This window comes from Theropithecus gelada, chromosome 7a (assembly GCF_003255815.1).
Source record: "Theropithecus gelada isolate Dixy chromosome 7a, Tgel_1.0, whole genome shotgun sequence".
Taxonomy (NCBI): Eukaryota; Metazoa; Chordata; class Mammalia; order Primates; family Cercopithecidae; genus Theropithecus; species Theropithecus gelada.
This window is the reverse complement of record NC_037674.1, coordinates 43,255,781-43,280,822: the sequence shown is the minus strand read 5'-3', so window position 1 is coordinate 43,280,822 and position 25,042 is coordinate 43,255,781. Positions and strand designations below refer to the sequence as shown.

At 38.4% G+C, this 25,042-nt stretch overlaps 1 protein-coding gene across 2 annotated transcripts in view; it reads right to left on the bottom strand.

The window, feature by feature from the left end:
• The window catches only part of MAP2K5 (mitogen-activated protein kinase kinase 5), a 264,174-nt gene that overhangs the window by 112,053 nt on the left and 127,079 nt on the right, over positions 1-25,042 (bottom strand). For both annotated transcript variants that reach the window (XM_025390594.1, XM_025390595.1), the window contains exons 14-15: positions 6,253-6,326; positions 5,237-5,287 (exon numbers count right to left, since the gene is read on the bottom strand). In XM_025390594.1, the coding sequence (XP_025246379.1) occupies positions 5,237-5,287; positions 6,253-6,326 (125 nt within the window). The remainder of the gene's footprint in view (positions 1-5,236; positions 5,288-6,252; positions 6,327-25,042) is intronic.

The following is a 25,042-nucleotide window of genomic DNA, read 5'->3' as shown; positions in this document are numbered from 1 at the left end:
TTACCCATTTAGGCTTCTAGCAGGGAACAGAGAAGATCTTCTCTGAGACCTTCTGACTTAGGTGGGCTCTGAAGCTTGGCCGCTGACCCTCTTGCCTAACTGTGATTCAGGCAAATGCCCTCAGGAATAAGCAGTGATGGGGATCCCATTCTACTTTCCTCTCTGTGGTAGGATTTCATTCAAAAATTGTGCTGGGAGTAGCCCACTGTCTTTTCAGCTCTTCGGTGCATTTGAGATGGTTTAAAAAAAAAAAAAAAAAAACTTAGCTAGCACATTTAAACAGAAGAGTTGATCTAAATAATTTAGTCTGCTATTAGCAGAAACTAGAAGCTGATGTCCTAATTAAATTGCCTTTTACTATGTGCCAACTCTGAGATCTTGGGTTAAAGATATTTTGACCTTTGGTTTCCTCATCTGTAAAATGAAGACAGTAATAATAAATAATAGCAGTAATACGTATACCTCCTGGGGTTGTGTGAAGACTGAATCCTGTAATGTGCTTCAGTACACACCACATGGGAATGCCCAGTTAATGCTAGCCTCCTCCCAGTCACCACCACTACCATGACTACCACCGCATGAGCATAGCCATTGAGTTGGGTCATGCAATGTGTATGGGTGTTATTCCAAGTATCCTTCCAGTCACCACCACTACCATTACTACCACCGCATGAGCATAGCCATTGAGTTGGATCATGCAATGTGTATGGGTTTTATTCCAAGTAAAGACAATTTCCAAGAATTGGAATAGCTTGGGCAGAAAAAAACATTCTGGAGATAGGAATGGTTATTTAGATTGACTTTCTGATCCCAAGGGCCAAGTATTTGAGTAAGATTTTTTCATTTTAAAACTTCAGTTAATGATAGCAATAGTGTCAATTTTTAGATTTGATTTTTAAAATGATAGTAAGCCAGAAAGACTGAATAGTTAAAGTTTTAGGAACTTCTATCTTAAAAACATAATAAAATTTTTAGTAATTAGAATTGCTGGGCCGAGTGTGGTGACTCATACCTGTAAGCCCAGCACTTTGGGAAGCCAAGGAGGGTGGATCACTTGAGACCTGGAGTTTGAGACCAGTCTGGCCAACATGGTGAAACCCCATCTCCACTAAAAATACAAAAATTAGCTAGGCGTGGTGCTGCACACCTGTAATCCCAGCTACTCAGGAGGCTGAGGAAGGAGAATCGCTTGAACCCAGAAGACAGAGGTTGTGGTGAGCTGCAATCATGCCACTGCACTCTAGCCTGGGGGACAGAGTAAGACTCCATCTCAAGAAAAAAAAAAAATAAAGAATTTCTGAAAAATTGTTAATTTAATATAAGCTCCAAGCTTCTAGACCCCTTTTATAAACCTTATGGATAAAATCCTTTTAAAATGTGGTTGAAAATCTTTCATGCCGGCCGGGCGCGGTGGCTCACGGCTGTAATCCCAGCACTTTGGGAGGCCGAGACGGGCGGATCACAAGGTCAGGAGATCGAGACCATCCTGGCGAACCCGGTGAAACCCCGTCTCTACTAAAAAAATACAAAAAACTAGCCGGGTGAGGTGGCGGGTGCCTGTAGTCCCAGCTACTCGGGAGGCTGAGGCAGGAGAATGGCGTGAACCCAGGAGGCGGAGCTTGCAGTGAGCTGACATCCGGCCACTGCACTCCAGCCTGGGTGACAGAGCGAGACCCCGTCTCAAAAAAAAAAAAAAAAAAAAAAAAGAAAATCTTTCATGCTTCTGATGAAGGTATCTATTGAATCTATTAATTATCTGCCCCTAAAAAAACAGTATGTCCTTGAGCATGACAATTCACTTTTCCAGGTCAGTCTCCTCACTGGTCAATGGCGAGGTTGGATCAAGATGACTTTTCAAGTCTCCTATAAGCACATTGCTTAATGTGCCCATACTTGGTTTTTCTAAATGACTAATGATGTTACAAAAGCTTCCCTGTCCTTTTCCTAATTATCTTTCCTATATCTTATACTTCCGATTGCAGAATAAAGTGAGATTATTCACATATGCAGGGCTATTTCATTCTGATATATTTTCTTTTTAATATCTGAGTAGCCTAGCTGGCTGTATTTAAGTAATTTTGCCCTGTCTATACCTTGAAACACAAGCAAGATTCATAATATGAAAAGTTAAATATATTCGTAATATGAAAAGTTAAATGTTGTGCTTATAATTAGTGAACAAGACACTTTTGGAATGCAGCTTTCATGAACTAATTCACTCGTCTGGCACTGTGTGAGGTACCTATGTCATAGTGTTGTGAGCATTTAAAAGTTAATATATGTGAGAAGAGTGATTGGCACATAAAGCTACTTAAATGTAAGCTATTATTACTGATGTTATTATCACTGTACAGAAGTATGCACGAATATAAAGTGAGGGAAATACATAAAATGAGGGTATCAAGTGACTTCTAATTACGTATTCCTGCAATTTTTTATTTGTCCTCTTCCCCATTTCTTCACCCTGCCCCATGCCTTCTATTTCTGAGTCTTTGCTCATCCATTCACAGTGATCTTTCTCTTGTGCAAGCACCCTTTTCACATACTGTTTGAATCATCAAATTCGTACACTGTCTATCTCATATTCTTTTCTTTTTTATTTTTGAGACGGAGTTTCACTCTTGTTGCCCAGGCTGGAGTGCAATGGTGCGATCTCAGCTCACCACAACCTCCGCCTCCCAGGTTCAAGTGATTCTCCTGCCTCAGCCTCCCGAGTAGCTGGGATTACAGACATGCACCACCACACCCAGCTAATTTTTTGTATTTTTAGTAGAGACGGGGTTTCTCCATGTTGGTCAGGCTGGTCTCAAACTCCTGACCTCAGGTGATCCACCCGCCTTGGCCTCCCAAAGTGTTGGGATTACAGGCATGAGCCGTTGTGCCCAGGCCGTCTTATTTTCTAAATGTATGTTTGGTACAACTTAAGTCTTTATTATGTCACACATAATGCTGCTACATATAATATGTTTCCTGTTTCATCCAAGTCTTGTCTAGATTATACAATGGTTCCACTGTACCTGACTGACGGCACAGAAGATGCTCAGTAAATGCTGGTTGATTATTGAAGGTGCTCTCAGTTTCAGATACAGCTTTCACTGGCATAGATCAGGGGCTGGCAAACTTTTTCGGTAAAGGGTCAGCTAGTAAATATTTTTCATGCTATAAGCCATATACTTTCTGTTGCAACTGTCACAACTACTCAACTCTGCCACTGCAGTGCTAAAGTGGCCATGCATAATATATAAGCAAATGGGTGTGGACATGTTCCAATAAAACTTTATTTACAAAAATAGGCCGTAAGAGCTTAGAAGAGTGATTAGTACATTGTTCCAGTAAATTGAATTTGGCCTGAGAACTGTAGTTCATGGATATTTGGCATAGGACTTATGTAGAACTCAAAATTATAAAATATACCAGCTAAAACAAGAACCAGTTGTGGTTTAAAAAAAAAAAAAAAAAAAAAGGCTCAGTTCCTTTCTCTCAAGAGACTCTCAACAGATAAAATGTAGGGATTAATACATGTACTATAATAATATAGGTTATTTCCACCTCCCCCCTTCCCCAACCTCACATCATGTAGGTAAGTACTTGGCCTTGGCCAATAAGAGCCTCCTACTGAACTGAGCAAAGTGCTCACTCTCAAGCTATCATTGCTCCTTTTCTAGGTATCTTATGCTTTTTATAGCTTGAACTATAAAGCTGACGACTAGAATTCACTCACCTAAGAAGCAAAGCAATTTTAGTTTTGTCAATCTGAGCTAACGTTTCATAATTTTAAACCTCATATTTTCAGTTAACAGATGGATGCATCACATTCACCCATAAACAAAAATAAAAAACTAATTTCTTTAATGTACACCTGGGAAAGACAACTGTAATCTGGATTTGTACATTAAAATACAATACAATTTAATTATCAGAGGAATTTAAAGCTACTAAGAACATGCTGGTTAGTTGAGCAATTGTTTCATTTACAGTCATGTCCCCCCACTTTTTAAAAATTACAGTGTTTCATATTCTTTCAAAGACTTAAACCTTAGCATTCAGTAAGGCTATAAACGTGGCTCACCAATCTCATCTAACTTGGTAGAGGAAGTAAGGTGATTACGTTTTATAAAAACAGATATGATGACTTCAGAGGTTAATTTTTTGTTTTTCCTATTATTACACTTAAACAAGAAAGTATGAACTTTCTTTAAAAACCATGCAAGACAAAAATGAGCTATTCTGGTATCTGAATGAAAAAAAAAAGTTTTGTATTGTTCTGGGAATAAGGTTTAGGTTTAGAATTAGGTTTAGAACAAGGTTCCATCCCTAAATCTTTAATCAGGATAATATGTAAACACAGAATACTGAGAATAAGACCCACAGTTTTATCCATACTAACATCATTTAATTTCATGATATATTAATGAAGACTATTAGAGATGAAAGGGACTACCTAAATAAATTTAGAGCTTTCATTATAAAAAATTATCTTTCAGTTGTTACAGGAAGACAAAACTTTGCTCCAAAAATAATACTAGATAAGTTTCCTGTTTAATTCTTTTTTTCCCTCTGACTCTCAAGGTGATTATGGAAACGCATAAACTAAAGTATATTTATGAAAACAAATAACTTCCCTTACTCAAAAGCCAAGTCTACATTGGTCTTTGAAACAGCCTTATGCTTCTACTTGTTGTTGTTGGTAAGTTTATTTCAGTGCAACTAAATAATCTTACAATAGGCATGAATAACAACTAAACAAAATATAGAGGTATAAGTTCTATAGAGAACTGCCCCCTAAACCTTTACATTCAGAGATCCATAAATATAATTTGGCTATATCAGTAATTTAATTTTGATCAGGTGACAAAGCATGTTCATATTTCAAGAAAAAACAACCAATTTTATTGACTGACATTTGGGTATATTTGAGGGTTAATTAAATAAGAAATGTGGAAAAGTGGCCAGTATGCTACAAGGTGCAATTTTTCTGTAGGATTAAACTTCAAAACTCAGCGATTTCACACTTGAACCAACCAGTTAAGTCAACAAAGTCAGATAAGTTGATAGCTCCTGTAAAAACCCTAATGTCTTTTAGAAAGATTTAAAAATCAGACCACGAGTAGATTGACTTCGTAATTTATGATCTGCTAGGCTAAAGCTGTGGAATTAATTCAAGAATTATACATTACCAAGTACATAAAGATAAAGATGTTGGTTTTAAATGTTATTTTTGCATAAGTTTACTTACCGCCATATAAGCATTTGTTCCAACATACGTCTTGGCTATAGAATTCACCAGCTATGAGACAAAACAGTCTGTTAGAACAATATAAAGATAATGTGGAAATAAAATGGGCAATTATTCCTCATTTAACCTACAATCATCATTCGTATAAATCAACTAAAAATTATGTAAAAGGGAACAAATTTATCTACAAAGGCATTAAAAATGATTAAATCTCTCTTTTCTTTTGAATGTGATTTCCAATTTAAACAAGCACAGCATTACAGTTTATAGCAGATAACCTTAAACAATTCACTTAAGCAGGATGCTTATCGCTTTAGTACCCCAAACCCGCCTGATATAAAAAGTCAATTTAAAGCAGAATTTGAACACACTCAATTTTTAGTCAGATGGCTCAAGATGTGAATGAAGCCCCATGCATTACTAGAATGAAACGAACACTAAATACGCTGGAGGGATAACAGACTTTGACAACTCATAATACAACGATGACCTTCGCTTTGGTCTTCGTGTTTGGCTGAGAGTAAAGGTGGCTGCAATTCAAATCAACATCACGGCACGCTCATGGGTCACTATCACTGGGTTTCTCAGGGGAGGCCCAAAATGGAAATTAATTAAAATTTGTGCTGCACATTGTAATGGCCCTCCACCATTGTTGCTCCCAATATTAATTTTTATTGTGGGCCAGTTGGGTTCCCCAGGCACAGCTCCCACTCTGCCCTCCCTTTTGTCTGGCCAAAACGCTTTCATATCAAAGCTGCATATCAATGAAGTTTGCTATTCGTAAGTAGTAATTACAATATCAGCAGTTTTTACTGTCATTAAACAATGAACAATCATATTCTGATGAAGGAAACTCGCTCAGAGATTAAAAATGAATAACACACTCCCAACCGAGGAAAAGATGCAGGGTTTCTGTTTGTCTGGCAGCTAGGTGATTTTTCAATCCAGAGAACAGAATGAAAATATAAAGAGGTTGTTGCAGAGAAAAGAGTATACTGGGAGGAAAAGGGACATACCTGAGTGCTAACTCCAAAGTCACACAGCTTGACCTGTCCTCTTGTGTTTACTAGCATATTGGAGGGCTTCACATCTAAAAAGGGACCAGAAAAGGCCATGTAACTAATTCCATATATCTACAGCGTTTGTTCTTTAAAAGCACACACGCACACCACACCAAGTTGCAGAAATGACATCATCTGCTCAATCCGAAATTCAAATCACAAATTTAATGAAAAGCATTTTTTTTAACTGAAGGTAAAATGTAAGGTCTTAACTCCTCCACTTTTAACAATTTCTGGTTTCTACAGAAGCAAGAGTTTATTTCAAGTAAAAGTGAAATCAAACTTTGGCTTACAACAACGGTAAATACACCCATCATCGTATCCGTAGTTTTTCAGGAAAAGGAGGTAGATAAGAAAAGGTAATCTTCCTGCAAAGAATTTGCACAAAAAGGATGCGTTTTGCTCTATATGTGTAATTATCAGGCTAATCCTCCCATCTAAGTAATAGTAAGGCCAAAGGGAGGCCAACAGGGAAAAGTCATTCATATGCTACGGGTAACAGGTCGTATCTGAATGAAACCGATGAGGAAATGAATGTAGCACTGCTATTTCCCATGTTTTACAAGGCAAATGTTACTTCAGATAATACTTAGAAATTTATCTAAAAGATGTGAGTATGTGTCTACATGCATGTGCTTATTAGTCTTTGTTTCATTTATCCTTCTCCTCCCTTACATCATTTTTGACTGCTGTTACAGTTAACAAAAGAATTGAATAGATTTCACCAAAGCAGTCAGTCGCTAAGTAATGAAACAAAGGATTTCTGTGAAGCATCGTCAGTGACAACAATGAGCCTTTTCAGGAATTCAGGGAGCCCAAAAAAGCCATCCAAGGAGGACAAGAGCATACCACTTTTGATGGTATAGAGCAGCATCTGCTTCAATGCATCTTTTATGGCAAAAGTGGTCTAGCAGAGACAACTGGTTATATTTAAAACAGCATATAATCTCAACTACACTGACACTGAACAGGAGACAATTTTTTGATGTAACATTTTTTTAAAAATTGTAAATGGGTTAATCTTCTCCTGACCTTCCATCTGGCAAAAGGGTACCACAACAAAGTATTCTGCCAAGAGTAGATACTTAATTCAAATTTCAAGTTCAAACACAGCAACTATTACTGAATCATACTTATGTGACAGGCAATGTGCTAGGCATTTTTTTATACATTAGTTCATTTAGCCTGATAAATGTTATTAGCCTCAGCCTGATAACTGACATTTGAATGTAAATTCCATGAAGGCAGGGACTTTGTCTCTTTTCTTGACTACTGTACTCCCAGCCCCTGAAAGAGTGACAGATATATTTCAAGTGCTCAATAAACATTTGTTGAATGGATGAGAGAATAAAGAATGGAGACCATGAGTACATGTTGTGGTTGAGGATTCTGTTTCAGTGATGTGGGGTGAACTGTAGAGCCTGTCTCTGTAGCAAGCACTTCAGATACCACACACTATAACCTCTATTGGGAGGCTCTAGGAATTCAAGTTGGTATGCACAGGCAAGTGTAAGCTCTTTTTATTGGTATCATCACCCCAAGAAATAAGTTCACAGGGTAGGAGTATACTTTATACCTCTTAAAATGTATCCCTTCCAAGCACAGTATCTTCAGTAATGGATGGCTTTTTAAATGATACATTAAATTTACTAATACATGGCCGGGAGCAGTGGCTTACACCTGTAATCCCAACACTTTGGGAGGCTGAGGCAGGCAGATCACTTGGGGTCAGGAGTTCGGGACTAGCCTGGCCAACATGGAGAAATCTCTACTAAAAATACAAAAATTAGCCAGGCATTGTGGCGGTCATCTGTAATCTCAGCTACTCGGGAGGCTGAGGGAGAAGAATTGCTTCAACCTGGGAAACGGAGGTTGCAGTGAGCTGAGATGGTGCCACTACACTGTAGTCTGGGCATCAGAGCGAGACTCGTCTCAAAAAAAAAAAAAAAAAAAAATTGCTAAGACAAATGTCCCCTTTACCAGCAAGTCCCTGGTCTCTTGGTGTCTAGTTTTCTCTAATTTTTCAACCTAATTCTTATACCACCATCATATTAAACCTTAAATATACCACTTTCACTAAATCATTTCTCTCCTTAAGGAGGAGGTTAAGTATTCTCTGACATGCCTGCCACCAACCAGAACATGAATTCCTTAAGAATAGGGTTGTGCTTTCAAGTGTGCCCCAGCAGTTAGCACAACACATCATAGACAGCCACAGTAGACACTTAAATGTTTGCTGAACTGAAACAAATGTTAGATTCTACATAGTTTGGTCTTATTTTTCAAATCTAGTTCTTATCATGGGCCCTGAGTTTTAAATATTTTTCTTTTGGACAATTTGTTCCTTTATATATTGACATCCTAAACTAGGGATGTACAATCTTTTGGCTTCCCTGGGCCTCACTGGAAGAACTGTCTTGCGCCACATATAAAATACACTAATGATAGTTGACGAGATAGAAAAAAATGGCACACACAAAAAAATCCCATAATGTTTTAACAAAGTTTACAAATTCACGCTGGGCTGCACTACTCAAAGCCATCCTGGGGCTCCTGTGGCCCCGTGGAGCATGGGTTGGACAAGTTTGCCCCAAACCATTCTTAAGCCACCACATCAGATGGAGACAGTTAATGAACAAATATTTTGAGCTCCTGGAAGAAGGTGCTGCCTGGAAATTAAGAGGTATGCTAAAAGCAGCAAATCTTTAGTTTCAATCAGATACATCTGACTTAAGTGGATCAATGGAAAGAGAAAATAATAAAACAACAAAACTGCTAAACTATATTCCAAAAGACAAGGTGTAAATAAGAACCTGACTGCATTTTTCCAGCTTTCCAACATTTTTTTAATGTACATGTAAGCCTACTGTATGACTTCTCATATTCTCCTCTCAACCTGGTTTTCAGAAGTACTTTATGTGTGAAAGTAGTAGACATCCAGTCATCCTCAAATCAATCTTTGTATTCCAACAAGACTGTTTTAATCATTGTTTCAAAAGAAAAAAAAAAACCCTCATTAAGGCTTTGTTCATTCTGTTTTCATCATCTCCCTCCCACCCCCAGGTTTAAAAATCTTTCCTCCATATTTTCCATCTATCTGAATCCTGCCCATCCTTCATCTCAGGCCATCAGTCACTACCTTCTTTGAATTGCTGTAGCGTCTACTGTCTGTACCATTTGTTTGGCAAAGCATATGATTTATGTATGTAATGTATGTATGCATGTATTTCAGAGACAGGGTCTTGCTATGTTGCCCAGGCTGACCTCAAACTTTTGGGCTCAAGTGATCCTTCTGCCTCAGCCTCCCGAGTCAATGGGACTACAGGTGTTTGCCACCACACTTGGCTTTGATGACATTTTATACTAAGAGTTATTTAATGTATTTGCTGTTATCAGTATTATCACTCAAAGAATTAAGTTCACAGGGTAGGAGTTTAATTTATACATCTTCAAATGTATCCCTTCTGAGCACAGTATCTCGCTCACTGGTTGAGAGCTTTTAAATGATACATTAAATTTGCTAATATAAATGTCCCCTTTACCAGCAACCTTGAGATAATTTGAACCTAACAGCTCCCTTTAACAAAGTCAATGAATCTGGGCTAGGAGACAGATAACCTGGGTTTTAGTCTTTTTGATCCTGTCACAAATTTGACACATGACTGGCCTTGGCATGTGATGTTTTAGTTTCCAACTCTGTAGGGAGATAACAGTTACCATGTCAATATTTGAGAACTGTGAGGATTAGATGAGATAATGAATGTAAAATTGCTTTTTAAACTGTCCAACATTCTATAAGTATATTATTATTATCAACTGGTAATCAACCAAGCTAGAAAAAGTTGTATATTTCATTCTATTTAGAAAATAACTTCTATTGCTACTGTGGCAATTTAAGCTGTATTTGAGTAAAATACTAGCTCAAAGAAAATAATTTCCAAAGCCCAGTAAGTAGGACTGTAAAACCAATGTAATGTTTATGAGGAAACATTTTTGCCAGACTATATGCACCCTTTCCTCAACAATGCTACTGAGATGGTTTCCCTAGTTTTACACTTGCTCTATTATAGTTTGTGTTCAACACAGCAGCTAAAGTGATCCCTTTAAAACCTAAGTCAGACCACGTCACTTCTTTGCCTAAAACCTCCAAAGCCTTTCCAACTCGGTGCAAAAATGGAAAGTCCTCCCAGAGGTCCCCAAGGCCCTTGTGAGCTGTCCCATACTCTCACCTTGCCACTCTTTTCCATGCCCACTCTGCTTCAGCTCACTGGCCCACCTGCCAGGTATGCTCTTGCTTTGTGGCTCTGTGTCCGTGAAATATTATGCTTCCACAAATTGCATACCTTTGCTTTAGATTTTTGCCTGAAATTTTCTCCTTTGCTTTAGATTCTTACCTTTTTAAGGGAAGCCTTTCCAAACCACCTGGTATGCAGTAGCAATACCCTCCCAGCTAAGATAATTCCTTTCTCTTTTCTTCTGCTTCAGTGTTCTTAACATTTAGCACCATCAACATGCTGTATTTCTACATATAGATCTGTTAATTCTCAGGACTCCCCTCTTAAAGGGAAGCTCCATGAATGCATACTTGGTCTGTTTTGTTCACTACCACATCTAGAATGGTGTCTGGTACATACACCTCCAGCTAATTTTTGCATTTTTAGTGAGATGGGGGTTTCACCATGCTGCCCAGGCTGGTCTCGAACTACTGACCTCAAGTGATCTGCTTGCCTTAGCCTCCCAAAGTGCTGGGATTACAGGTGTGAGCCATCGTGCCTGGCCATGTTACTATTTTTCTTTCACAATCTGATGATGATTGTTGGATGCTATATCTGCCATTATAATTGAAATAGGTGTCTTGCAAACACTGTACAGTTGTGTCTTGCTCTTTTAAACAGTTTGACATTTGTGCTTTTGATTGGACTGTTTAGATCATTCACACTTAACGTAAGTATTGATATGGCTGGGTTCAACTCTATTTGCCCCATCTGTCCTTTGTTCCTTTTTTTCTTCTTTTCCTGCTTTCTTTTGGGTTAGCTGGGCTAGTTCTTAGCATTCCACTAATCTCTACTACTTGCTTCTAAGCCAGAGGTTGGCAAACTTTTGCTGTAAAGAGTCATAAAGTAGACATCTCAGGCTTTAAGAGCTATAAGCTTTTTGTGGTAACTTCTCAAATTCTGCTGATGTAGTGCAAATGCAACCATAGGCCACATGGAAATGAATGGCCATGACTATGTTCCAACGCCATTGTGTTAAAAACAGGCAAAGGCCCAATTTTTGCCCATGGGTTGAATTTTGCCAGCCTGTTTGAAGCTTTATTTATTTGTGGCTGTTCTAACATTTACAATATGCTGTTTTAACTTCTTACAGTCTACCTTCAAGTAATATTAGGGTATTTCATTTATAATGTACAAACCTTACAATAATATATTTCCACTTTCTTCTTCTCATCTTTTATTTTCATACATCTTTCCTCTATGTACACTGTAAGCTCCATAATATAATGTCTTTATTTTCCCTTTACATAATTATATTTTAAAGACATTTAAAAGTGAGAAAAAATCTTTTTATTTATCCATGATTTGTGAAACTATTTATTCTTTTGTGTAGATCTAACCATCCATCATCAGTTTCCTTCATCCTAAATAACTTCCTTTAACATTTTTTTGTAATGCTGGTCTACTGGCAATGAATTCTCTCATATTCGTCTGAAAAAGTCTTTATTTAGCTGTTTATTTTTGGAAAATGTATTTGCTGGGCACAGAATTCTGGAACTTTTTTCTTTCAACATTTTAAAGATGTCCTTCCATTATCTTCTGGCTTGCATAGCTTGTGACAAGAAGTCGGCTGTCATTCTTATCTTTGTTTCTCTACTTAATGTGCTCTGTTTTCTATGAATATTTTTAAGATTTTCTTTTTAGTCACTGGTTATCAAAATTTTGATTTTGATGTGCTTTGGTGTGGTTCTGTGTTCATCCTGGTTAGAGTTCTTGAGTTCTTAGATCTGTGGACTTATAGGCTTCACCAAATTTGGAAAGTTTTCAGCTATTATTTCTTCAAACTATTTTTTGTTTCCTTTTCTCTTTCCTCTCCTTTTGAGATTCCACTTACACATACATCTTAGACTTCTTGATAGTGTCTCAAAGATTGTTAAGATTGTACTCATGTAAAAAAATATTTTTTCTAGTAGTAGGAATGAGTAATTTTGTAGTAATTTTGGATAATTTCTAGATCTTTAACCTCAAGATCACAATAATTTCTTCTGTAGTGTCTAATCCAGTTAATTCATTAATGAAATTTTAATTTCAGATATTTTTTGTAATTGAAAAATAAATGTTCAACTTGTTTCTTTGTCTTCCATTTATCTCATTATGCTCATGTTTCCTATGAATTCCTTGAGCAGATACAGTTTTTATAAAAACTATTCTAAAGTTCTGTCTGCAAAGTCCATTATTTCTGGTGTGTATGTGGGAGGGGGGCATCTATTTCTATTGATTGATTTTTTTTTCCCGGTTATAGTCTTTCATCCATAATCAGAAGAAAAAGTCTTTGCTTGTCTACTTTTTATGTGGATGTTCAATGTTGTGGATCTTGTGTTGTCAAGTGCTGGATTTTATTGTAATCCAGTGTGTTGGACTTGATACTGGCAAGTAGTATAGCTGCTGAATACTGACAGCTGAATCATTTTGAGGCTGATTTTAGAGCTTTTATTTTAGGAGAGTTGAGAGTAACCCCTATTACAGGGCTAGTTTAGCCCCACTGCTAAAGCATAATCCTTCTAATGTCTTTCTTGAGTTCTTCAATGTGTTTAATGAGGCCTCTCTACACTGGATTATTGGAATTTAAAAGATTCCCAACTTTGTATAAGTTTTGGGAATTGTTCAGCTTACAGTTCCCCAGAAATTTTCTTTTCTAAACAGTAGTTGCTGTCTAGCTTTGTAGGATTTCACTCTATAAATGCAGAGGCTGGTATTAGGCCAGACACAAGGAAACGCCTGTGCAATTTCTAGAGCTCTTTCTCTGCATGTTCCTGCCTTTCTAGGACTCTGCTCTGTAAATTCTAGCCATTTTTGGTCTCCTCAAACTCCAAATTCTGTCTCTTCAGCTCAGTAAGACCTTTGAGCTTTGTTTGGGTTTCTGTGCAGAAAGCTTGGGTGATTATAGGACTCACTTCATTTGTTTCTATTCTCTCAGGGATCACTATCTCACATTGCCTGTTGTCTAAAGTTTGAAGATAACTGTTTCACTATTTTGTCCAGTTTCCTAATTATTTTTGGTGGAAGGCAAATCGCACAGCAGTGATTCCATGGGCAGAAGTAGAAGTATCTGTTTTTTTTTTTTTTTTTTTTGAGACGGAGCCTTGCTCTTGAAACCCAGGCTAAAGTGCAATGACATGACCTCGGCTTACTGTAACATCCAATGCCGGGGTTCAAGCTTCTCCTGCCTCAGCCTCCCAAGTAGCTAGGATTACAGGAACCCACCAACACGCCCGGTTAATTTTTGTACTTTTAGTAGAGATGGGGTTTCGCCATGTTGGCCAGGCTGGTCTCAAACTCCTGACCTCAGGTAATCCGCCTGCCTTGGCCTCCCAAAGTGCTGGGATTATAGGCATGAGCCACCACACCCAGCCAACCTACAACTCTTAAGAATAGCTCCAGGGGCCAGGTGCAGTGGCTCGTACCTGTAATCCCAGCACTTTGGGAGGCCAAGGTGGGTGGATCATGAGGTCAGGAGATCGAGACCAGCCTGGCCAACATGGCGAAACCTGTCTTCACTAAAAATATAAAAAATTAGCTGGGCATGGTGGCGTGTGCCTGTAGTCCCAGCTACCTGGGAGGCTGAGGGCTGAGGTAGGAGAATAGCTTAAACCAGGGAGGCGGAGGTTGCAGTGAGCTGAGATTGCACCACTGCACTCCAGCATGGCGACAGAACAAGACTCTATCTTAAAAAAAAAAAAAAATAGCTCCAGGAACACTGAAATGATTTGATTTTTTTTCTTGTTTGTTTTCAGCTTCACTCGAAGCCATAGACAATAGCACAACAGATTAGGCAGAAAGATTACTTTTAAGGAGGTAGTTATATTTATGCTTATTTTAATGCAATATCAAGTTATGGAAAACAAACAGCAATTGAAGGCATACAGCTTTTCATTCAGCTCACTTAAAAACATCACAGCCTTTCTTCTGTAAGCAAAGCACAGAAAAGATGAGTCATTAAAGTGACTGATTATAAATGGCAATCATCAGGGCAGATGTAAGTCATTTTGGTTTAATCAGGCCATTAATTATTAGGGTTTATCAATTAGTTTTATTGAAGGCAAGGGAGCTCAAATGAATACTAGGGCATTGATTTTAACTGTGACATTTTCTCAAAGAAAATACAAATGAGGTGTGTTGAAGCCTGGAATTATGGGTCCTTTTCATAGCACTAAAGAGAAATAAGTTTCTTCTACCGCAACACATAAACCTTTAGTGAAAAAGCAAACTAACTTATTCTCCTTTTGCATTAAAAATGAAATACCATGTTTAGGTGTTTCCTAATTTAAGGTTTAGGTTTAAGTTATCTTGGCCAAGAGATGAATATCATTTTGGAAATAGTAAGATAAAGGTACAACACAAAGTGACTCGTTTTTAATATCCAATACTCCTTATCTTTTTCATTTTAAAAGATTTAGTCATTTTATGCAGTAGGCTTTTATAGGCATCAAAATAGATTCCTGTGGGTCAGATTCCCTTAAGGGAAGCAGAGTGATGCCCTGGAAAGTGCCCCTGCATACGGACTGTGAGACCGCACGAATCATTTAAACCTCTCTGAGCATACATGTATGTGTGAGTGTGTGTACTCACAACACTCACATGCTCAGTGTTGAGCACACAATTTCACTTAATTCTCATAACAATCCTGAATTCTCACTGACAACCTTGCCAGTGTCAGAAGATTAGATATCACCCCTGATCTTGTATATCATATCCTGTATATCATATACTGATATCTGATATCTTGATATCTGATCTTCCTACATTGACAAGGATGTTAAGAGAATGAAGTGAGCCCGTGTGCTTAGCACTGCTGGCACAGAGCTAGAGGTCAGTGAAATGTTGAATGAATCAAATGAATGGGAAAAACATTTTGTAAACTTGAATGTACCAAATATACTATAAAGCTACTGCTTTGTAGAATCGGTAATGATGACTTCCACTCTAGGAAATCAGGATGTGGATCATTTAATACACTGGCTCATATCCAAATGCTAAATGAGGTTAACTTTCATTATACCAGCTCCACCTGAAGGCAGGCTTCTTCTAGGATAGCAAGTGTGTTCAGCTGGGATCACAGAAGAGTTAACATTATACAATCACAACATGTGTCTCCTGTCACATTATTGTCCCACTCCTTCAGTGAGATTTCACAGCAAGCTGGGCTTTTTAACAATGATGCAATAAATCTTTGAGTTGCAGCAGTGACAGCCCAAGTAGATAATAGGTGGTTATGATGCAGTTCCATCCAATAACTTGAAGTGCTTAGATGATTATTAGAAAAATATCAGGGAGCAAAAATAATGGAAGAGTTTATTAAAAGGACCTTCAGTCATGCTAAGGATAACAGTAGGTGGTTTTAGGTAAATAAAAATCAGCCTCAAAGTGTCCTTAAAAATTAAGCATAAACCTATTACATAACCTTTGTAGTCACTATGTGGTCATTTTCCTACTCTATCTTTAACAAAGTATGAAACATTGGTTCATTACACTAATCATACACTATATACCAACGGTAAAATAATTATTTCTTCTCAAATCTGATATGTGCTAGATGGCCTGATAAACTATGATTTACAAATATTTAAAGAAACATACCAATTCCACTCCTAGGTATTTACTCAAGAGAAATAAAAATACAGAATCACAAAAAGACTTGTGTATGAAAAGTAGTATTATTCATAATCGTCCCAAAGTGGATATAATGCCAAATGTCCCTCTACTAGTAAATAAGCAGATAAAATGTGATACATCCATACAACGGAATACTATTCAACAATAAAAAGGAATGAACTGCAGACACATGCTATAACACAGACTCATCTCAAAAACATCATGCTAAGTGAAAGAAGTCAGGCACAAAGATTTCATGTGGTATGATTCTGCTTATACAAAATGTCCAGAAAAGGCAAATCTTTTCTAAGAGTCAGAAAGTAAATTAGTGGCTCCCTGGGGCTGAGGACAGGAGCAGGGATTGACTGCAAATGAGCATGAGGATACTTTTTTGGGGTGATGACGATGTTCTAAAACTGGAATATGGTTATGGTTGCACAACTTTATAAACTTAGTAGAAATCACTGAATTGAGTAGGTGAATTTTATGGCATGCAAATTATATATCAAGAAAGCTGTTTTAAAAAATCAACCTCAAAACACAACTTGATTTCTCATTACCATTACTAATTAATTACTAATAAATAAATTGATAATCCATAGTTTCTGCAGGTGCTTTTGTGGTCACTGTGGTCACTCTCCTACTCTATAACAAAGTATGAAAGATCAGTTAATTACATATAATATACTATATATCAATGGTAAAATGGTTATTTCCTCTTAGAACTGATATGCACTAGGCCTGATAAACTGTGATTACAAATATTTAAACAAAGATACTAATTTTAAAATGTTACTTTTGTGTATTTAAGATTATTTCCAAAAATGACTAAGGCTATGTCTATAAAATGTAAAAACAACTGATTCAAACATGAAAAATTTGATTCACCAACCATAGTTGCCTCAATAACTGTAAGTAACTGCTCTGATTTTCAGGCTGGACTGACTGATTTTTTTTTCCCCCACTGAATTGACCAAATCGTCTGTGGAAATTGGTATCATGTTGAGACAACCCATGTTGCCACCCATAACTGCTTCGTGCAGGAAACTGTATTTTTACACATTCTGCACCAATTAGCCATTAAACAATCCACAGAAACAGCATCAAGCAGAAGCTTGCTAACAAAGGCCAGAGCCTCAAGAGCATATGCTTTCCTGAAGTCTTCACAAAAGGGCTCCTCCGCCCACTGCCTAGCCCCTGCCCCCAGCACAAACAGGGGTCAGGGTGGGAGGTTACCCTTGGCTAGGATCTGGCTGGGTGCCAAGGGGGCTGTTCAAAACAAATAAAAGCTCCTTCACAAAACTACAGTTGGAGTTACTTAATGAGCTTTGTATAGGGACCCAAATGGTAATTTCCTGGAAAGATTCCTTTTTTTTTTTTTTTTTTTTGAGATGGAGTCTCACTGGGTCGCCAGGCTCGAGTGCAGTGGCACGATCTCATCTCACTGCAACCTCCAACTCCTGGGTGCAAGCGATTCTCCTGCCTCAGCCTCCTGAGTAGCTGGGACTACAGGTGCCCACCACCACGCCCCACTAATTTTTGTATTTTTAGTAGAGATGAGGTTGCTCCATATTGGCCAGGCTGGTCTCAAACTCCTGATCTCATGATCTGATCACCTCAACTTCCCAAAGCATTGAGATTACAGGCATGAGCCACTGCGCCCGGTGTCTGGTAAGATCAGTTCTAAAGAAAATTGTGATTTTGTATCAGCTATATGCTTTCTTCTGTCAGAAAAGAAAAATCATACCAACTGAGGATTCCCTTTTTGCTGTGACCTATTCACATCAGGTGCTGTTGGTATCTCCAACTTCTACTTCTTTTTGGTCTTTGTTTTGTTTCATACTTAAAACACTTAATTTGCTCTAAACTTTTACATGTCTCACTGAATGCTCTTAGAAACAGACATGGTACAATTCTTACAGAAACATTTTTAAATGTGGCATGTGGCTGTTGTGGGATAATAATGGAAGCAGAAATAAACTTCTCTTCAACTTTTTCCCCCCATAAAGCAGTTACACTGTGTGAATACCAGGAAGCCACTCTCAGTTTACCAGGAGCCAGAGGGTGCATTAGCAGGTCTCCACTCCTAGTAACCTCTCCTAGCACTGTGCCTGGGATCTTCAGCAATGCTCTTTCATTATGTTTAATTGTCTTATGAAAAGAAAAAAACCCAATATATCTATCTAGTTATTTCTTGGGGACTGCGTTCTAATGAATGAGAACAGCAGGTACAATTAAATATAGACTATGCTGACATTCTGCATTACAAATTCATCTGTGCACAACAGGAACATACTTAAGAGAAAACCACAATGCAATATAAAAGTTATTCTAATGACTCCATTACATAATAAAGGGTAGGTCATCCAAATATTCTTGCAAAGCCTTAAATAAAATTAAACAACATAATTAGCCATCCTCAATGGCAGTTATTGCCTAGAGTCTCATGATTCGGTTCAGAATGGAGGCAACAAACGTGGCTTTCCTTCTTCAATAAAGGCAGGGGACCTGGGGCATTTACGAGATTAATAACACGGGCAAAAAGGCCTGAGCTTCTCAATTCTCCCTCTCTTAATCCTTTCATAGTAAGTAAAAGAGATTTCCTTCTAAAGTGGTGAATCTTAGATTCCTACCTGTGATATGTACATATTCTGGTCAGTGTTTAGGAAAAGCCAGGTCTGGAGGAATGTGTACCTGCACAACCTACTTCCCCAAGTCTAAGATACCACTGACTGTTAAGATTCCTCTTGACTGTAAAAGCTTTTTGGGGAAAAAGGAAAGAAAACAAAGGAGCACCACATTATATGCATAAATAAGATGTAAGACAGCAGACTTGACTTGGAGTGGTGTGTCCAGAAGACTAATCCTGGTAATTTGTTTTAAATAAATAACAAAAAATTATGGTAGATAACACTTACTTGGCACTTAATATATACCAGGAACTGGGCTAAATACATTATTATCATATGCATTACCTCATTCAATTCTCATTATAACCCTTGAGATAGGTACTATTATTAACCCCATTTTACAGAGGAGGAAATTGAGGTTCAAATTAATGAAATTACTTGCCCAAGGACACAAAACTAGAGGCTTTGACTAGTTAAGCTCTTAAGCCTTAACAAACTGCATTATATTTATAAGCTAAATCTTATTGGAACCAATAGGATGGATCATCCCAGCTTTGGCAGTGAATAGTTGGGTGATCTTGGGAATTTCACAAAGAAAACAGCCCAGAAGTTTTAAGTTCTTTATACTCACAGGCTAATTTTCTTTTTTTTTTTTTTTGAGACGGAGTCTCGCTCTGTCGCCCAGGCTGGAGTGCAGTGGCCGGATCTCAGCTCACTGCAAGCTCCGCCTCCCGGGTTTACGCCATTCTCCTGCCTCAGCCTCCTGAGTAGCTGGGACTACAGGCGCCCACCACCGCGCCTGGCTAGTTTTTTTTTTTGTATTTTTTAGTAGAGACGGGGCTTCACCATGTTAGCCAGGATGGTCTCGATCTTCTGACCTCGTGATCCGCCCGCCTCGGCCTCCCAAAGTGCTGGGATTACAGGCTTGAGCCACCGCGCCCGGCCCTCACAGGCTAATTTTCTAAGAAAAGGAGATGTAACAGGAAAGTTTGAGGAACGTTCTAACTATTCCCTCTCACTTAACCTCTTGCTTCTTTTCTTGAGAAATAATTATTTGACATAATAATAGCTGTTATATGCCAGGTACGATGCTATGACCTCAAATAAGTTAAGAAGCTGACCCAAGGTCACATAGCTAAGATGAATTAAGAGGAAGAACCAGAACTTAAACCTGGGTCTGACCCTAAAACTAGAGCTTTTCCATTAGGCCACCAACCACTTTCCTAAGACTTTTTCTTATGATATTTCCTATAACTAAGCAAGTTTTTTAGGCTGCTTGAGCCTTGATTTCTTCACCTAAGAATGGGGATACAACGATACCTCCTCAAAAGGTTATTACAACAAATAAAATTATACATACAAGAGAGCTAACACAGTAGCATATACAAGGTACTCAATAAATGACAATATTAGTAAAATGATTAATATTGTTATCATTATGATTGCACCCAATCCAGAAGGAACTTAATCTTCCACCAGCAAAAGAGTAGATTGGATTTCCATGGTGCTGATCACCTTCAACCATGCCTTTAGAGAAAGGAAGAGACATGGAGAGCTCTTCCAACTGCTAAAGCTGTCTGTCCATTCTGCTTGGCAAAATGTCCCAAGGATAAATCTCTTACTTTAATACGAGAAAGGGGAACAAAAGATGACTTCTAATTTAGCCACATTACAAAAATTTCAGGAGAAAAACACTGTCCTCAGAAAATTATGATTCAATGTATTCATCCAACAAATATCCACTGGCAAAAAATCAATGCCATAAATTCCTCTACCAACAGAAATGACCCTATCATTCATCATACAGGTGCTCTCTCTCTCCCTCTGATAAGCTCCTAAACTTCAGGCTTGTGTCAGAGACAAAGCAATGATCAGAGCTATCTGTGGGGCTTGGTGAATCAAACATTCATCCACACTCTGGGGGCATCCTGCTGGGTGGTTGGACAGAAGCTTACCCTAATGGATACTATAAAGACTGGTGAGCCAAAACACACAACGATCACACAATCTGCTTCAAATCCCAATCCCCTGCAAGGCAGAAAGTTTTCAGAGATGGGGACTGGGGAAATAACTACCCTCTTCCATTTGCATTTGTTCCTTGAATGACACAGGACGTCTTTCCTTCTTTCTCCTCTAAGGCTTCCATTGATAATTCATTTTCAGAACGGAAGAGGGCAATTTCCCTCTTACTGATTTCCTAAAAGGGATGACTCTGCCTATGATCAAATCCTACCACAGAAGCATGGGAGAGAGAAAAACTAAGTCCAGGACAACCTCTCTGATTAAGCTGTCCAGAGTCTGAATACAAGCAACTATAGAAAGATGATATATTCTCTTTTTGTTGTTTACATTAAGCTTTTAATTTTGAGATAACTAGAGATTTACATAGTTATCTCAAAGTTTACATTTACAATGGTAAGAAACAACCCAGAGATCTCCTGTGTACCCTCCATCCAGTTTCCCCTAATGGTAACATCTTATAAAACTATAGTATAGTATCACAACCAGGGTATTGACACTGATGGTCAAGATGGAGAACATTTCCATCACCATGAGGATTCCTTGTCTTGCTCCATTGTAAACATTCCCTCTGTCTCCCATCTCATTAGCCCCTGGTAACCACTAACGTGCTCTCTCCATTTCTATAATTTTGTCATCTCAAGAATATTATACAAATGGAATCATACACTATGTAACCTTCGTGACTGGCTTTTTCACTCAGCATAATGACCTGGAGATTCATCCAGGTTGTGTGCATCAAGAGTTCACGCCTTTCTATTGCTGAGCAGTAATCCATGGTATAAATGCCCACCGCTTGTTTAACCATTCACCTGCTGGAGGACATCTGAGTTGTTTCCAGTTTTTGGCTATGATGAATAGAGCTGCAATAAACACTTGTGTACAGGTTTTTGTGTGAACAGAAGTCTTCATTTCTCTGGGATAAATGCCCAGGGATACAATTGCTGGGGTCATATGGTAGTGGCATGTCTAGCTTTTTTTTTTTTAATGTCAGCAGTGGAGGTGTATCATTTTACATTCCTACCAGCAATGTATTAGTGATCTAATTTTTCTGCATCCTCATTTGCTGTTGTTACTATCTTTTATTTTAGCCATTCTGATAGGTATGTCTCATGGTGGTTTTAATTTGCATTTCCCTAAAGGCTAATGATATTGAACATCTTTTTCATGTGCTTATTTGCCATCTGTGTATACTCTTCAGTGGAATGTCTCTTTGTGTCTTTGCCCATTTTCTAATTGGATTGTTTGTTTTTCTACCATTGAGTTTTGAGAGTTCTTTATATATTCTAGGCACATATTCTTTTAAAAGAATACTTTTAAGACATGTAGCGTTTCTTGTTTCTTGAAAATCACAACGTACTACAAAGACGGAAATATCCCGTGATCACCCAAGGTGAATAGAATGAATGAACAATATGGGGAAAGAGGCTTAATTTCTCGAGATGTTCATTTGTGTGGGTAGTGTCAGAGTTGGAGAAAAACCAACAACCTAGAGTCATAGTTTGTTTAGCCTGTTAATGGGCTAAGTCTTTTCTCTTTTCAAAAACATAAACATTCACAAGTTATAATCTACTATAGCGCTCAATGTGATTAATATTTATTATATTTAAAGGACAATATGGAAATGATTTTTACACAGGAGATAAGGTGCTGTCAACACTAGCACTTGCATAACATAAATGCCTCCTTCCAGACCCATCTGATTAAACAGCCTCAGAGCTCAGGGAAGGAAGTATGCACATGCTAGCTCTCTCATCATTACACATGGCAACATAAAACCTACTGGGAATTACTCCTTTTTTTTTGAGACAGAGTCTCACTCTGTTGCCCAGGCTGGAGTGCAGTGGCACACTCTCGGCTTACTGCAAGCTCCACCTCCCAGGTTCACACCATTCTCCTGCCTCAGCCTCCTGAGTAGCTGGGACTACAAGCGCCCACCACCACGCCCGACTAATTTTTTGTATTTTCAGTAGAGATGGGGTTTCATGGTGTTAGCCAGGATGGTCTCAATCTCCTGACCTCGTGATCCGCCCACCTCGGCCTCCCAAAGTGCTAGGATTACATGCACGAGCCACCGCACCCAGCTGGGAATGACTCCTTTTAAATTGACTTAGGTTACTCAAACACTAACCAGTTCTTTTAAAAGACTGTTTGGGGCCGGGCACGGTGGCTCACGCCTGTAATCCCAGCACTTTGGGAGGCCGAGACGGGTGGATCACGAGGTCAGGAGATGGAGACCAGCCTGGCTAACACGGTGAAACCCCGTCTCTACTAAAAATACAAAAAATTAGCTGGGCGTGGAGGCACGTGCATGTAGTCCCCGCTACTTGGGAGGCCGGAGTAGGAGAATCGTTGGAACCTGGGAGGCGGAGCTTGCAGTGAGCCAAGATTGCGCCATTGCCCTCCAGCCTGGGCCGCAGAGTGAGACTCTGTCTCAAAAAAACAAACAAACAAAAACTGTTTGATCCTCCAGAAAGCAAAAATATGTCATAGGTTATTTCAAAATTCACTATAATGTATAGTTAAGCACAAATTATGTAGATCTCTGCAAAAAAGACTGTTACAAAGCTTTATGCAAATTATACCTTTTAATAAATCATTAAAAATTAATCAGGTTAGTTTTCTATTGATAGCAATGCTTTCCAAGAATTCTTTTGTTTAAGAATCATTTTATCCGGAAAATAATCATTCCCTAATTTATTTTTGCCACAAATCCCAACTCTTACACGCACTAACATGTTATTTTAACTACCACCTTGACATCGAAATTTCTTTCCTAAGGAATTCAAAGTCTTACCTCTACCAAACCATTTCTCTTTTCCAATTTAATAAATATAACAAAATAATTTTGGAATATAATACAAATATTCTTATAACATTTTTAATCTTAAAATTTATACTGATTCTGCTTAAAGGACAATATCAAATATAGAACATTTATCTGCCTACACTCTTTTGAACTGTTAACCTCTCACCTTCCAATTTTCTTCAAAATTCCTTCCTTAAAAAGGATGCCCTTAGATGGGACTGTCTTAATACTTCATTTTCAGTGTCCCTGATACTTTAAAAACAGTTACCCTTAAAGATGCCTTTTGATTTGATTACATCAGTCTGGTTTAGAAAGCAACATTTTCTTAGCTAAGGTACACAGCTTTAATTCTCAATTATTTGTTTTATACTTTCCTCTCTTATCTTCAGTTTTAAAACATTTCATATTTCCTAGAATTTCCCCCTTTGAAGGAATACCTTAAATAATTTATATACATTAAGCACCCAGAACAGTGCCTGGTACAGAGTACATGCTTAATAAATAGTCATTATTGTTATTATTTTCATCACAAAATCTACTCTTGGAAATTCTCCCCTTTTCTCTTTCTTTTCCTTTATGTCTCTCTGCTTTGCTTTGTTCCCCACCTTATCAACATGTCACACTTCCTTCAGCCATGAAATCACAGAACCCAGAACCTTAGCTCTTGAAGGAATCTGAGTGATCACTCAGCTACTCTTTCATAGTATATATGAGAGAACAGAGGTAAAGAGAATAGCAGTGATTTGCCTTTCTGGGGTCACCCAGTGAGGCAGTCAGTCAGTAGGACTGAATTGGGAATGTCGAATAAATCCTTATTCCTTCTTAGAAACTGAGCTTTTAAAATCGTCCAACAGGTTAAGTCAGCTCTGCACATATGCAGTTCTTGGTAATATCTCTGGTGAAAAAATTGGCTTAACTATGGAAAGAACTGTCCAATTTCCAGATGTTTCAAATTGTGCCAATGATAACAGCAACTTCTAAGTTTCTGTTTCTCTCCGCACTATCTTCCCTTCTCTGACCCTGTCTCTCTCTTTCTGGCATTGTAGATATCCTTTAAACCACGAGGGTTGGTTTTTTTCTTGGGGTGGGGGTGTTGGCTGGCTGTTTTTTAAGCTACTGAGTTACTAGATCAAACCTAGGTAGGATTTGTCAGGAGCCATGAACATACAGAAATAATGACAGAATTGGCCGGGCGCGGTGGCTCAAGCCTGTAATCCCAGCACTTTGGGAGGCCGAGACGGGCGGATCATAAGGTCAGGAGATCGAGACCATCCTGGTGAACCCGGTGAAACCCTGTCTCTACTAAAAAATACAAAAAACTAGCCGGGCGAGGTGGCGGGCGCCTGTAGTCCCAGCTACTCGGGAGGCTGAGGCAGGAGAATGGCGTGAACCCGGGAGGCGGAGCTTGCAGTGAGCTGAGA